The following is a 16,072-nucleotide window of genomic DNA, read 5'->3' as shown; positions in this document are numbered from 1 at the left end:
TAAAACTGACAAACAAACCAGAGCTGTCAATACAGTCAGCACATACAAAACTGTTTATAAAAAATAGTTTATCCTTATACTCACTCGTCGTCCTTCATGATGTTTTCCTCTGTAATTGGTTTAATCGGGGCTATGTTTTCGGTCTTGGTGCTGTAGTTTTGGAAACACACAGTTAATTTCTCATCGAAGTCGTTGACCAAGTCCTCCATGGACTTAAAGCTGCCGATCTCTCCGGAGAAGCTGTTGTCGAGTTCGGGAAAATCCTCCAGCAGGCCTCGGACTTCTCCCACATTCGAATTTATTTGGTCAAGTCGGTTCTGGGAACCAGAAACCGGCTTGAATTCGTAGAAGTCCTGCCAGTCCTCATCGAATTGAGCCAACGGAGCCGCCATAACTGCAGCAGGAAGACAGGACAATTTCCAATCTCTAGCCTGCCCTCCCCGCAGCTCAGACTGTTACAAACAAAGGGGCGGTACAGGAGCTGGAGGTAGTGTCACTGGCGTCAAACACAGCCAACCGTGGCAGCGCCCTGGCTTTACTGCGCAACGCCACAGCACGTTTCTACTGTAGATTTTCAATAGACTTCTTTTGCTCATTATTTGTGAGTTTGTCTCCCGTTCGATGCGCGGCCTGATCTAGATTAACATGTGCTTAAACTATATATTATAAAAATGTACCATATACAGAGGCCAGCTGGTCTGTGATAAATACATTACGTGGCAAGTGAAATTAGTTTAGTGGTCTCAACCTCCCTCAATGGACCTGCAATTCAAAAACCACAACACATTTTACAATTGTCAATGCTGAATTATTGCCACAGAGCTGTTTGTGAGACCTAGTAATTTAATACTGGATAGTATTTCAGTCTCAATTTCCAGTAGTTACTGTGCAAAACAGTTAAAATGCAGATGAAATGTGCAGTTAGAACTTTACCTTGTAGCAGAATACACAACATGCTACTAAGAACATAACCATTTAAGCTGCTACTCTTGATCAAACTATGTATTTACTATACTTTGCTACATTTACTACAGTTTTACAACCTATAAAATAAATATCACTTTGTGGTACCACAGCTCCTGTGAGACAAATTGCTCATGAAAAGCATTTGCCTATTTGAAAAGTAGATGGTTATCTATTTAGAGACGTTAAGATATCCAGTAAGCAAGCAGTCTCAGTGAGGAAAAAACAGACAACAAATGCCCCACCCTCACACCACAAACATGCAGGGGTGTATCAATATATTTGAAGAAACTATGGAGGAAGGGGTGCATAGATAGAGACTAAGGCGAACTTTTGGAAGAATAAAATAATTTAAACAGCATAAACAATATATAGTGAAAGCACAGGGAGACAAAGCCAGGCATGACAAAAGGCAAGGTAATGCATGGTGGAAGGATGGTAAAAGGAAGAGAAAAACATGACATATTTTAATAAACACCTAGCATGTAAATAGATAGCAACGATGTTCTTTGTTGGTCTTTAAAGTTGGAGTCAGTGTCCCGCAGTCATTTTCCTTTATACACTACATAATACCTTGATGTAGTTTTACGTTACTGTAGCGATGGTAGAAGAAAGGTGAGGAAACAGTGTTTCTAAATAGACCAAAACTGTTTTATTAACTAAACACAAAAGTTGAACCGGCGACAGACTTCCCCAACCTTGTGGACCTGGTTGGAGGCAGGCTGACATCAAATTATAAACAAATTAATATATGTATTTAAATTAAGGCATTACACAGATCAGTACACACAGGCACACATGTAAATCAAAGGCATTGGTTTGTATGGGTAAATGTACCCTCGATTAATGAAAAAAAGGATAATTAATAATTGGTGCCAGTTACACAAGCTGTTCCTATTCACCCCATTTGTTTATAACACTGAAGTTATGCCAGGTACCTGCTGTATCTTGATCTTGTATATATGTTTGTTTAAAAACTAGGGCTGCTCCGATTAACAGATTAATAGGACCTATTAATCAACTAAAGAGTTGATCGCAGATTTTTTTTTTTTTTTACAATCTAATTGTGCAGAATTTAATTTTTGTACTGTATATAAAATAAAATCAGAGAAGACCTGCATTTTCTCTACGGCAGTCCAATCATAAGTGAGCGGAGGCGGGACATAAACAGTTGAATGTCTTTAGTAGGTTTAACCAATAGGAGAGTCAAAGATCTGTCTCTTGTTATGCAAGTGTCCAATCGTGACTGAGCAGAGGCGGAACATAATTGGGAGTTTAACCAATAGGGAAGTCAAAGATCTGCCCTGGTTTTGCAGCTGTCCAATCATTAGTGAGCAGAGGCAGGGCATAAATATGCTAGGTTTGTAATATTTCAAATTGCTTTTTACAAATTACAAAAAAAATGTCATAACACAACAGAGACATTGTAGTCGATTTGGTACAAATCAATTTTCAAGAAGAACTTTCTCAGAAAAAATGGAGGTACACACCACAAATACCCAAACTGACACAGGAAGGGAAGGGATATACTTGCCACTTCCAAAATTCAAATTATGAAAGGTATCCATGGATTAGCTGTCAATTAAAAAATATATACTGCCGAAAAGGCGATATGTAACAGCACTGGCTACAGCAATCTAGGATGTCTATCAAAGTCAGCACAAAAAATATGAGCGTTCCCAAAGTCCCTTGTGAGCTACTGTTAATATTTTTTAAATGGGGGATTCAGATAAAAATGGGGACATTTTATATTCTCTGTAATTAGCTTCTTAGAGATCTTTCAATAATATTTATCCTGCATTCTAACAGTGACTGATGCAGTAGTGTACCAATTGCAGCATAGGCTATAGTTTTAACCAACCACCCACCCTCCCACTTGAAATGACCAATCATACATATGCTTTCAACTCCGGCCTGATCAGTTGTTAACGACAGGTAACTGATTGAATTTACAAATCATATTGCTTTATTCCGCCTCCAAGTGATGGACATATGTTTTGATCAATCATACTTACACTCTTCGAGCCCTTGAGGTATGCCCAAAATTCTTATGCATTGCTGTCTGTGTGTGTCTGTGCTGACACCATAGCTGCTGAGCAAGTGAGCGAGCAGACGAAGTACGAGAGGCGAGAAATTCTTAGAAATATTTTGACATATATCTTAATGCTGTCAACAAAAACATTTTCTCGACAGCGATACACAAACAAATGGGAGGCAGAACCGGAATTGAAAGGTAAGTATAGATATTATTCGTTATTACATCTTAGTTTTTCATCCAGAACTCTGCTGCCCGCCTGGTGTTCTCTCTGCCTCGCTTCGCCCACGCTACTCCACTACTCCGCTCGCTCCACTGGCTCCCGATCACCGCTCGCATCCAGTTCAAGACTCTTGTACTAGCCTACAGATGCCTTGACCAGACTGCACCCAGCTACCTCCAGACACTCATCTCTCCCTACACCCCCACTCGACCTCTCCGCTCCGCCTGCACTAGAAGACTAGCTCTACCTCCGCTACGCTCCCCTGCCTCCAGAGCCCGCTCCTTCTCCACCCTTGCTCCGCAGTGGTTGAATGACCTTCCTACAGATGTTAGGACTGCCCAGTCCCTGACCACATTCCGGTGCCTCCTTAAGACTCACCTCTTCAAACAGCACCTGTAGAACTCCTCTGTTTGTATCCTGGGACACTATCACCCTTCATTTAAATGTGCTTTATTTTGCTCTTATCTGCCCCCTATTTTACTGCAGTTAATCCTGTACGTCAGAATACTGTAATCTGCCAAGTGTTTAACCTGTAGTACTTTGTATTTAATCACATCCTGATGTAACTATCACTATTTAATCATATTCTGATGTAACTATCACTATTATCTGCTGTATTATTGAATTGTGGTTTGTCACACTTGTACTTTGCTTGAACAAAAGTTATTGTATTTCTTGCTCTTATTGTATTACGTGTATTGTAACACTTGAAATGTATTTGCTTACGATTGTAAGTTGCCCTGGATAAGGGCGTCTGCTAAGAAATAAATAATAATAATTGTGCAATGGAAACACGTGTAGTACTAGTAGTACATGAACATTCTGTCTGCAGTGTTAGTAGGCCTATTACATTTTTAGCATTATTATTTTCTGTACAAGTAAAATTTAATTAACGATTTTCTGAATTATTTTACATGAAGGTATATGTCTAGCTTAATTATGGTTTAAATGTGCTTAATTAGGGTGGGCAAAACAGGCGTCTGGCGATTCTGCCTCTATGGAGAGCTCTGCTCAGAGCACAACTTTGCAGGTTGTTTGTTTTTTAACTCGCTGTATAATTGAGTCGGAATCACTGAAACACAATATGTCTGCAGTTAAATACTAAATAAATATTAATCATAATACACATAGTTTGAGAAAATATCACCATCACAAGCATTTTGAAACTGGTAAAAATTGAATTAAAATTTTTATTTATATTCCAAAACATACAATTTATAGTATACTAATTCAGCATTATTGCTCAGAGATTGTCAACTTACCTATTAAAGAACTGCTTCATTGACACTTCAATACAAAAAACGGGCATTCCAGGTTTCCCAGGATGCTTAGAACACATCAATGTGATCTGGCAACAAATTCAATCAGCTAAAAAGGAGAGGAAGGAGCTCCATGTGACATTCCTGGATTTGGCTAATGCATATGGTTCAGTGCCACATGAACTTCTTTGGGCAGCATTTGATTTTTTCAGTGTACCGATGACAATAACAAATTTAGTGAAAGCCTACTTTGGAGATTTGCAATTTAGTTTTTCAACTTCACAATTCAGCACTACATGGCAATGCCTAGAGGTTGGAATAATGGCAGGATGCACCATTTCTCCACTGGCTTTTACCATGGCAATGGAAGTAATCATTAGGGCATCAAAATGGGTAGTAGGAGGAGAGTGCTTGGCTTCTGGAATGCGACTACCACCAATTCGAGCATACATGGATGACATGACAACCATGACTACAACAGTAGCCTGCACTAATCGGTTATTGGGCAAATTAACCAATAACATTGAATGGGCACGAATGCAATTCAAGCCCACTAAATCAAGGAGCATCTCTATAATTAAAGGCAAAGTAGTAGATAAAACATTCTTCATTAATGGTGAGGCAATACCAACAGTGTCTGAGAAGCCAGTGAAGAGTCTTGGGAGATGGTACGACGGGGATCTAAAGGACACAGTTTGTGTGGGAGAAGTTTTACAACAAGCAGTGGAAGGGTTGAAGAGCATAAACAGCTGCGCTCTACCAGGCAAACTAAAACTCTGGTTGTTTCAGTTTGGTCTACTGCCGAGGTTGCTGTGGCCACTGACTGTGTACAAGGTTTCTTTGACAACAGTAGAGAAGCTGGAAGCTTTAATCAGTTCATACATCAGGAAATGGTTGGGAGTTCCACGCTGCCTCAGCAGAGTGGGACTTTATGGTAAAGGAATACTGCAGCTACCAGTCTCAGCTCTAACTGAGGAGTTTAAGTGCGCCAAGGTCAGACTGGAAATGACATTAGTAGAGTCACACGACAAATGCGTAAGGGAGGCAGCACCTGTGTTGAAAACTGGAAGAAAGTGGGCGGCAAAGAAAGCTGTGGAAGATGCAAAGGCTGCCCTTCGAATTGGTGATATCATGGGGCAAGTTCAGCATGGAAGAGGGGGTCTTGGTCTCAGTTCAGCTCCTCCTACATGGCTCAAGGCAGCCCCAGTTCAAAGGAGGAAGCTGGTAGTCAACGAAGTGCAAAAGCAGGAGGAGAGGATGAGGTGTATAAAGGCCATTTCCCAGGCCAAGCAGGGAGAATGGATGAGATGGGAGAGTGTGGAACAAAGCAAGATTGGCTGGCAAGACTTATGGTCAATGGAACACAGCAGGATCAGTTTCCTCATCAGGTCAACATATGATGTTCTCCCATCACCACAGAACCTAAACCTCTGGGTAGGAGAGGATCCCTCATGTCCTTTGTGTTCATCACCTGCAACATTAAGGCACATTTTGACAGGATGTAAGGTTGCTCTTAGCCAAGGATGGTTTACTTGGCGCCATGACCAGGTGCTGTGATGTTTGGCCTTAGCATTGGAAGACAAGCGTAACATGACCAATAAGTTGCCACCTGTTCCATCAAAACATTACACACAAAAGACAACATTCCTCCGCCCAGGAGAGCAAACACCAAGAAAAGGTGTTAAAACCAATCCTCACCCAGGACAACTGGAAGCTGCTAGAGACTGGAAAATGCTGGCAGATGTTGGTCAACGGCTTATTTTTCCACCTGAGATTGCCACCACTAACCTTCGACCAGATATTGTCATGTGGTCTGGATCAGCACGCCTTGTTCACCTGATAGAGTTAACAGTGCCATGGGAGGATGCTGTAGATGAGGCGTATGAGAGGAAGAAACTGCGGTATGCTCAACTAGCCTCTGAAGCGGAACAGCGAGGATGGAGAGTCCGGGTTTACCCAGTGGAAGTGGGTTGTCGAGGATTCGTGGCACACTATACAACCCGGTTTCTCAGAGACGTCGGATTCAGTGGCCAAGAGTTGCGTCGCACAGTGAAGAACTTATCTGAAGCAGCAGAGAGGAGCAGCAACTGGCTGTGGTTGAGACAGAAAGATTCTGGCTGGGGATCTCAAGCATAATAGAAAGAAAGAAACGCTGATGTACAGGTAAGTAAGCTGGGCTGAGTTGAGTGGGGGACGGAGGTGGGTGATGCTGGGATGCCAGAATCACCGCCGAGCCCTCTTGAGGTGTAGTGGGCTAGTCGACGAAACACTGAGGATGGAAGGTGCCCACTTGAAAACCCCAGAGATGTACCCTACTTAGCTCAATCCAGACGGTTGTCATGCTGATGCGCTGGGGAGGCCGCACTGTGGTTGATCCCCGGAGCCAGCATCGCAGCCGTTGTGTGTGCTGATGCGCCAGGGAGGCAAAATAAGGTGATCCCTGGAGCCAGCATTACACTTCAGCCATTAACACCAGACAGAAGGATATCTACATCATCATATGGAAGGAAACGTAAATGGATGGAGACACATATGGATCACATTAGTTTACTGTAAAGCTACGTCTTAGTTGGTGCTTACTACTCTCGTGTAATGGAAATCATTGAAGAAAACATTCCATGCGCAATTTACTATTAATTTTGCTTGTAGTATCGTATATGTTGATCTCATAACACCGCCTCAACCAAAATGCACCGTGATGACCGCTCAAAATGGCGTCAGTGGAGGCTCTGCAGCACAGTGTTGTTAGGAGGATTGCTTGAAAACTTTTATATTTCAATTTAAAATCACTATCTAGCTTGGAATTTTTAGAGGAACTGTTACTATTTTTCTACACATATTTTATTTTTTTTAATTATAAAGGCTCAAAGTCCGTAGAATGCAAAACTTAAAATGACTGCCGGTAGAAAAAGCATGTGAATTTGGTGTATTAAAACTAAATTTTACGTGATTAAAACATATTTTTTGGCATTTTGACTTCATGTATGTTTAAGTTAGGTACAAACTACATTTAATAACCTATTTTGTTTTTTGTTTGTTGAAATCTAAAATTTGATCGTTTGATCATCCTACTTAAGCAGCAGGTCTATGCCTTTATAATATTCGCGTAATTATTATCAATTTTTAAATATACACTGGTTTGCAGAAGTATTCTCCCCCTACCAATAATGTCACATTTTGTTGAATTACAAATAATGTATGCACAGTTTTTCAAACAAACTTTTTTTATTCAAAGCTGTAGTGGTTAAACTGAACACTGTTGTATGAGGAGGAGGTTAAATGTCAGCTCAGGTGCCAACAGGATGTGAAAACTTTGCAGGGGGGTAAATACTTCTGCAAACCATGTATATATATATATATATATATATACAGTGCCTTGCGAAAGTATTCGGCCCCCTTGAACTTTGCGACCTTTTGCCACATTTCAGGCTTCAAACATAAAGATATGAAACTGTAATTTTTTGTGAAGAATCAACAACAAGTGGGACACAATCATGAAGTGGAACGAAATTTATTGGATATTTCAAACTTTTTTAACAAATAAAAAACTGAAAAATTGGGCGTGCAAAATTATTCAGCCCCCTTAAGTTAATACTTTGTAGCGCCACCTTTTGCTGCGATTACAGCTGTAAGTCGCTTGGGGTATGTCTCTATCAGTTTTGCACATCGAGAGACTGAAATTTTTGCCCATTCCTCCTTGCAAAACAGCTCGAGCTCAGTGAGGTTGGATGGAGAGCATTTGTGAACAGCAGTTTTCAGTTCTTTCCACAGATTCTCGATTGGATTCAGGTCTGGACTTTGACTTGGCCATTCTAACACCTGGATATGTTTATTTGTGAACCATTCCATTGTAGATTTTGCTTTATGTTTTGGATCATTGTCTTGTTGGAAGACAAATCTCCGTCCCAGTCTCAGGTCTTTTGCAGACTCCATCAGGTTTTCTTCCAGAATGGTCCTGTATTTGGCTCCATCCATCTTCCCATCAATTTTAACCATCTTCCCTGTCCCTGCTGAAGAAAAGCAGGCCCAAACCATGATGCTGCCACCACCATGTTTGACAGTGGGGATGGTGTGTTCAGGGTGATGAGCTGTGTTGCTTTTACGCCAAACATAACGTTTTGCATTGTTGCCAAAAAGTTCGATTTTGGTTTCATCTGACCAGAGCACCTTCTTCCACATGTTTGGTGTGTCTCCCAGGTGGCTTGTGGCAAACTGTAAACGACACTTTTTATGGATATCTTTAAGAAATGGCTTTCTTCTTGCCACTCTTCCATAAAGGCCAGATTTGTGCAGTATACGACTGATTGTTGTCCTATGGACAGAGTCTCCCACCTCAGCTGTAGATCTCTGCAGTTCATCCAGAGTGATCATGGGCCTCTTGGCTGCATCTCTGATCAGTCTTCTCCTTGTATGAGCTGAAAGTTTAGAGGGACGGCCAGGTCTTGGTAGATTTGCAGTGGTCTGATACTCCTTCCATTTCAATATTATCGCTTGCACAGTGCTCCTTGGGATGTTTAAAGCTTGGGAAATCTTTTTGTATCCAAATCCGGCTTTAAACTTCTCCACAACAGTATCTCGGACCTGCCTGGTGTGTTCCTTGTTCTTCATGATGCTCTCTGCGCTTTAAACGGACCTCTGAGACTATCACAGTGCAGGTGCATTTATACGGACACTTGATTACACACAGGTGGATTCTATTTATCATCATTAGTCATTTAGGTCAACATTGGATCATTCAGAGATCCTCACTGAACTTCTGGAGAGAGTTTGCTGCACTGAAAGTAAAGGGGCTGAATAATTTTGCACGCCCAATTTTTCAGTTTTTTATTTGTTAAAAAAGTTTGAAATATCCAATAAATTTCGTTCCACTTCATGATTGTGTCCCACTTGTTGTTGATTCTTCACAAAAAATTACAGTTTCATATCTTTATGTTTGAAGCCTGAAATGTGGCAAAAGGTCGCAAAGTTCAAGGGGGCCGAATACTTTCGCAAGGCACTGTATATATATATATATATATATATACAGTATGTATATATATATATATATATATATATATATATATATATATATATATATATATATATATATTAGCTGTAGTATATTTTCTTAAAATACAGTTTCATACTTTTGTTGTTGACTGATTTATTTATATACGGCCGGTGCAAGGCAGTGATACTGTGGCTTACTGTGCTGTGTGTCGCTGCACTCTGCAGGCTCACAAGAAAGACCTTATCACACATTCAAAGTCTCAGAAGCATCTTTCAAATGCCTGGAATGAAAAAGCAACAGGTGAACTTCAGCCAATTAATCAATATTTTACTGTCAACCCATCCACTATTTCAAAAAAACAGGTTTATATACAGGTGACCATCTCCCGATTAGCAACAAATTAATCACCTAATTAATTCAGGAGATGGCCACCTTCTGCTCAAGTTTTTTTTTTTTTAATAGTGGATGGGCCTTCCCATCCACACTACTAAACAGTACAAAACAAAAACATTTGGCTACGCTGTCAAAATAATAACAAAACAACACTGCTCTCGCCGTCATATTTACTCATAAATAAATCACAATACAAACACAAAATAAACTGCACAGGGGTGGAGGGGTACCCCCGTTCCAAAAATAAACAAACAAATACATTTAAACAGCAGGGCTCTGCCCTGCCCCCTTTTCATGTGCAGGGCTTTCCTACCACCCTGCTACAGAGCTGAACAGAATTAACCAATTATTTCAGTTGGAGACAGGGAGCCCCTCCAAGCTTTTTCATGACCTCATGCTATACTACCAGTCAGTGTTGAAACTTCTAGTTAATCAAAATCAGCCAGAGAAAATTCCCTACTCTGAGCTAGTCACTTTTAATTTTGAGATGTATATCATGCCTACAGCAATCTTGTACCTGGGTTATGACTTTACTACTTATGCAGACGGTCTTAAAGACAAAATGGCTGTAGAGTCAGTGAAGGAGAAGTGCAAGGGGATGCTGGTGCAGATGGCACGTCAACTGCTGGCTCAACTACCAGCCAGTATAAGTATATTGGAGAAACTGGACATGCTGCACCCAAAAGAGGCATTATCACAACTCAAGAGACCCATCACAACTATTGCTCAGGAATTCCAGGTGGTTTGTCAAGACATAAGAGAAACTAAAAAGCAATGGTCCAATTTAACCAACAAGACCTGGGACAAAATAGCTGATGAGTCATCCTTTTGGTTTGAGGTCTATGAAGATAGGGATGCTGCAGGGGACAGGCGGTTCAGTCATGTGGCTCTGTTTGCCCTCGCCATTTTGACACTATCAGTATCAAATGCAGCAGTGGAACAAACTTTCAGCACTGTTACAATTATGAAAACAAAACTGAGAAATCGTCTTCAGTGCAAAACTTTGGAAAGTCTGCTACAGGTTAAATACTGCTTGAAGTGGAGGGGACAGGACTGCAGTAGCTTTCACCGAACTCCACAAATGCTGCAGAAGTTCAACAGCAACATGATATCACCAAGAAACAGGACTGCCTGGAAGCTCTACTCATGGAAGCCTATATTTAACACATTTGCATTGATCATTTTATTTATTCACTCATATTTTATATCCATGCAAAGTAAACCCAATAATAGTCTGTGCCATGGGAGGATGCTGTAGATGAGGCGTATGAGAGGAAGAAACTGCGGTATGCTCAACTAGCCTCTGAAGCGGAACAGCGAGAATGGAGAGTCCGGGTTTACCCAGTGGAGGTGGGTTGTGGAGGATTTGTGGCACACTCTACAACACGGTTTCTCAGAGACGTCGGATTCAGTGGCCAAGAGTTGTGTTGCACAGTGAAGACCTTCTCTGAAGCAGCAGAGAGGAGCAGCAACTGGCTGTGGTTGAGGCAGAAAGATTCTGGCTGGTGATCTCAAGCACAATAGAAAGAGACAAAACGCTGATGTACGGGTAAGTAAGCTAGGCTGTGTTGAGTGGGGGACGGAGGGGGGTTATGCTGGGACGCCAGAATCACCGTCGAGCCCTCTTGAGGTGTTGTGGGCTAGTCGACGAATCACCGAGGATGGAAGGTGCCCACTTGAAGACCCCAGAGATGTACTCTACTTCGCTCAATCCGGATGGTTGTCATGCTGATGCGCTGGGGAGACTGCACTGTGGTTGATCCCAGGAGTCAGCATCGCAGCCGTTGTGTGTGCTGATGCGCCAGGGAGGCAAATAAGCTGATCCCTGGAGCCAGCATTACACTTCAGCCATCAACACCAGACAGAAGGAGATCTACATCAGCATATGGAAGGAAACACAAATGGACAGAGACACAGATGGATCACATTAGTTTACTGTAAAGCTACGTCTTAGTTGGTGCTTATCTTGGCGAGAGCCTAGTTCAAATCAGCATGAAGTTTTAACATCCTCGTGTAATGGAAATCATGTAAAAAAAAAAAAACACCTTTTTCATTCACTTTCTTGAAGAATATGTCATCCACATGTTCATGGGGGAAAATTGTTGAAAACGGTAGGGGGATTTTGAGAGGAGTGTCTGGCAACCCTGGCAGTGTTCCTGGGATTGGGAAAGTGCTGCCACATACAGTATGTCCTTGATGGTACAGTAAATGGTCCTGTTTTTATCTCCTGCAGAGTAACAAGGTAACGATTGCTTCAGAAGATCGCAGAGCAATAACTTTGCAGCAGGGATATCTCATCCTGCAAACGAACAGAAATCTGTTTAAATACTCTTTTCTAGATACAGTATGTGCTCTTCCTGTGAAAATAGTCTTGTAAATAGTCATCTTTTTAAAGATGCAGTTTATTTTGTGACCAGTTTTTTGTTGTTGTTTTCTAAATAAACATTTGTGCATCATTTCACTTGAACTCTTGAACTCTCTGTATCATTTCGAGACCTTCCACTCGCATATTGTAACATTAACATGGGATAAACTTGAAAGAAAGACCATTGTTATTTATAAAAACTAAAACCCTATTCACTGGCTTGTTTTCATTCATCACACCCAGCTAACTCTCTTATTAGCTTGAGAGCTGAAATTACTAACATATAAACAAAATTAAATTTTTATTAGTTTACAAACTAACACAGCAGTTCACCTTGTCCCTTTTTTATTTTGATTTGCACAGCTACATTTGAAGAGGAAACCATCAACACCAGAATCCCAACAGAAAACAACAACCCAACAGAAAACAACAACTAGGATTTATTTAAGTGATTATTTAGGTAATAGGACAGTAGATACTCAATTATCCTAACTCAACAGCGTGGTAATAATTCTAGAAGTCTAGAGTTTAGATCGACCACATTAATATTTCATATGCCTATTACATATTATATTAATCTTATATTTATCTTGGTATTTATGTTAAGAACCTTTAAATTCCGCTAATGTATTCATATAATTTAATAAAAATATGAAATAATAATGTGGCCGACCTAAACTCTAGATTTATAGAATTATTACCACATAAATGGGGGCTTGTCTGGGATTAATATACTTATTTTAAATGTAAACAATACGGTTATTGTGTAAAAATATAAAATACATTTTTGGAAGAAAATTGGAAATATTTCAGATTTTTTATTTGAGTTAAATTCAGACACTTGAAAAAGAGAAAAGTGTTTTTACAGACAAAATATGAATGATTAATAATGGTATAGAGGTTATAAAGATTAACATTTGTAAAAATGTATTTTGTGTTTAGAAATCAAGTGGGGTGACTGTTAGTATTACAGGTGTAGGGAGCAATTCATGAATTCTGAAAAGCTTAAGTACTGTTAATCTGTTGAAGTAAACTACATCTTTAATATGGAAGAAATAGTAGACACTTTGGAGATTTATTGGCTGAAAAACTGTTTTAGCAAATCCGAGATCCAAGGAGAGTTTACAGAATGGCATAAGAATCATTGTGATGAAATTAGACGTCAGTTGTAAGAAGGTTAGAAGTCAGGCTTTCCTTTTGGTAATATTCAAATTTATCATGACAAAGTTGCCACTGCTGTACAACCTAAAAGTATGAAATGTAGTGAGTACAGTTCAAGCGCTACAATGATTTTGTTGAATTGGGTAAGACAGGATCGTATTAAAGGAGCGGTGTGGTCCAGTGGTTAAAGAAACTGGCTTGTAACCAGGAGTTCCCCGGTTCAAATCCGAGCTCAGCCACTGACTCATTGTGTGACCCTGAGCAAGTCACTTAACCTCCTTGTGCTCAGTCTTTCGGGTGAGATGTTGTTGTAAGTGACTCTGCAGCTGATGCATAGTTCACACACCCTAGTCTTGTATCTTGTAAAGCGATTTGTGATGGTGGTCCACTATGAAAGGTGCTATATAAAGATTATTATTATTAATGGAATTGAATTCTAATTTGTTGTTCATGAAACGTGAATATGATGCTAAGATGGTCACATTGCAGTCCAAAGTAAGTGAATTAGATGCAGAATCTGAGGGTTCTGATAGTAATATAACCAAGAGGAGCGAAATGCTGACACAAGTTAAAATTGGAAATGGATCAACTCAAACGAGGAATTGATTATGGTAAATTGGATTGGAATTTGCTAGGGATAAATGTACCAGATTGCATCAAATAAACTCTGATTAAGACGGCAAGATTCAGCATGATAAAGAATGTGAGTGTCAGGAAATGTTTCATGATAAACGGTTTGAAAAAGATCAAAAAATGTTTTAGATAATAAAAATGTGGATGCCTACAAAGTTGCTTGTGATAAATTGAGAAATTACATTAGTCAATTGACACATACTGTAGACGGACAAAAAGAACAATTTAATGAATTTAAGAAGAGGGATGAAATGGATTTTGTGAATGTATAATTGCATTGCATAGTTAAAGACCAGGACAGGACGATCAACTCTCAAGCTGAGGATCCGGAATTTTAAAGTACAGGTTAGTGATTTACAGAGTCTAGGTGTAATTCCTAAAGTTAGACCAACTGTTGACAATGTAGATTTTTTCTGATACTGTGTTTTAATGTTCCCCAAGTGTCCTGTCAAAGTTTCCTCGACAATGTTCCAGACAGGTTAGTGTCTGAAATTGGTAGCAGTAATGCTACACATATGACTTTTGCTGCCAGAGATTCTGGATTACAGAGAACACACTTTCTGCACCTTCTAAACTGGGCTTGCCTGCCATAGAGGAAAGTCCATAATTCCCTCATGGTCAGACACAGCTTACAGTGGGGGAAACAAAACGTGTGAGTTCCAAAAGATCTGAATTTACTGAGCCTGTTGCTAAAATAACCTCCCCCTTGCATTATTATCCTGATATCAGAAGAGTGGAACAGTGACCAGAACCTGTGAAATTGCTTGCACAAGATGAACCTAGAGTTTTCCCTTAAAGAAATAACTGACATTTTTCAGGGTTTCCAAAGTAATATGAACAGGTAGCCTACCAGTTGAGAATAAGCAAGTGAGTAAAATAACATGTGATAGTAATTTCAACTGTTTATAAAGTGCACTAATCATCAGTAAATAATACATATTGACACATAAAACAGGAATGCACTAGAAGCTGATCAAAAGGGAGTTCATTGATGCTTGTTTATTTTGTCATTACAGTGCATGTGCCAGAAGCTACAAAAATATAATTTGCTGACGTGTCATTAAAACTCTCCATGTCAAAAATGTTAGCGATGTTTTTATATTCTTTGGATTTTGTGTTAATCTGTATTTTATGTGCATGTAATGTGATAGCTGTGAAAACCCTGTGTTTTGAATTGCATGCATGAGCGGTGTAAAGACCAGAATGAATACAGACTTCATTGCCAGCATATGTTTCCCTAACAGGATCAATGTGATGCTTCACCTGCAGAAGAAAGCGCAGGATCTATAAAGCTTCCGAGTCACACTGCAAAAGTCCGCCAATGCAGACAGGTTCAGCATGAAAGCAATAAAAAGTAGAGTTTATTATAGTAGCCAGAGTGGTTGTCTTTTGTCTAATTTACTTTCTGTGCATGATGGGCCGAATGGCCTCCTCTTGCTAGTAAAATGTCTTTTGTTCTTATTTAAGGTGCACTGGGGCATTGTTTTGACTGAGACATTTGGCTTTGAATATGCTTAAACAGAATTCTGTTTTAATAGCACACAAGAGGAAGGCATCTACATTAGTGGCTTATTTGTTTTAGAAATGTAGCATTAAATATAATACTTAAATTTGAACTTTTCACTATTGAATTGTGTATGTTAGCAGCGTTTTTAGTACAGCAGTTCTTTGCCAGAAATACGTTTTTTTTTTTATTCGCTGAACTAATTTTATTAAATTATTTGGAAGTGGTGATTTTCAAAATATCTAATACTATAAAAATGTAAAATGAATGCATATTGTTTAAAATGAAGGAATATAGTGTGCGCATTCCCTAATGTAACACATTACTGTGTTAAAAAAAAAAAAACAGTGTAAATGAATTAATCAGGCTAGCCTAGTTTAACATTATACTCTTATTATTTACTTGTTTTACTTTTTAAAAAATTGAACAGTATTGATTCATGGAGGTGTTATGTTGTAGTGACTTATCAACAAATGTTACAAACAAGAGGAGGTCCATTTGGCCCATCTTGCTCATTTGGTTGTGTATTGATCCAAGCAAGAACCT

The 16,072-nt window shown here is 39.6% G+C and overlaps 1 protein-coding gene across 3 annotated transcripts in view; it reads right to left on the bottom strand.

Annotated features, from left to right (window-relative positions):
* Positions 1–521, bottom strand: part of LOC117403063 (fasciculation and elongation protein zeta-2-like) — an 88,538-nt gene extending 88,017 nt beyond the window's left edge. Inside the window, exon 1 of one of the 3 annotated variants that reach the window (XM_059024358.1) lies at positions 85–521. In XM_059024358.1, the coding sequence (XP_058880341.1) occupies positions 85–392 (308 nt within the window). In that variant the 5' untranslated portion in view covers positions 393–521. The remainder of the gene's footprint in view (positions 1–84) is intronic. The other 2 variants (XM_034004943.3, XM_034004946.3) reach the window with 2 other exon arrangements.
* Between the last annotated feature and the right edge of the window lie 15,551 nt (positions 522–16,072).

The sequence above is a fragment of the Acipenser ruthenus genome, chromosome 5 (assembly GCF_902713425.1).
Source record: "Acipenser ruthenus chromosome 5, fAciRut3.2 maternal haplotype, whole genome shotgun sequence".
Taxonomy (NCBI): Eukaryota; Metazoa; Chordata; class Actinopteri; order Acipenseriformes; family Acipenseridae; genus Acipenser; species Acipenser ruthenus.
The sequence above is the reverse complement of the archived record's forward strand: the minus strand, read 5'-3'. Positions and strand labels throughout refer to the sequence as shown.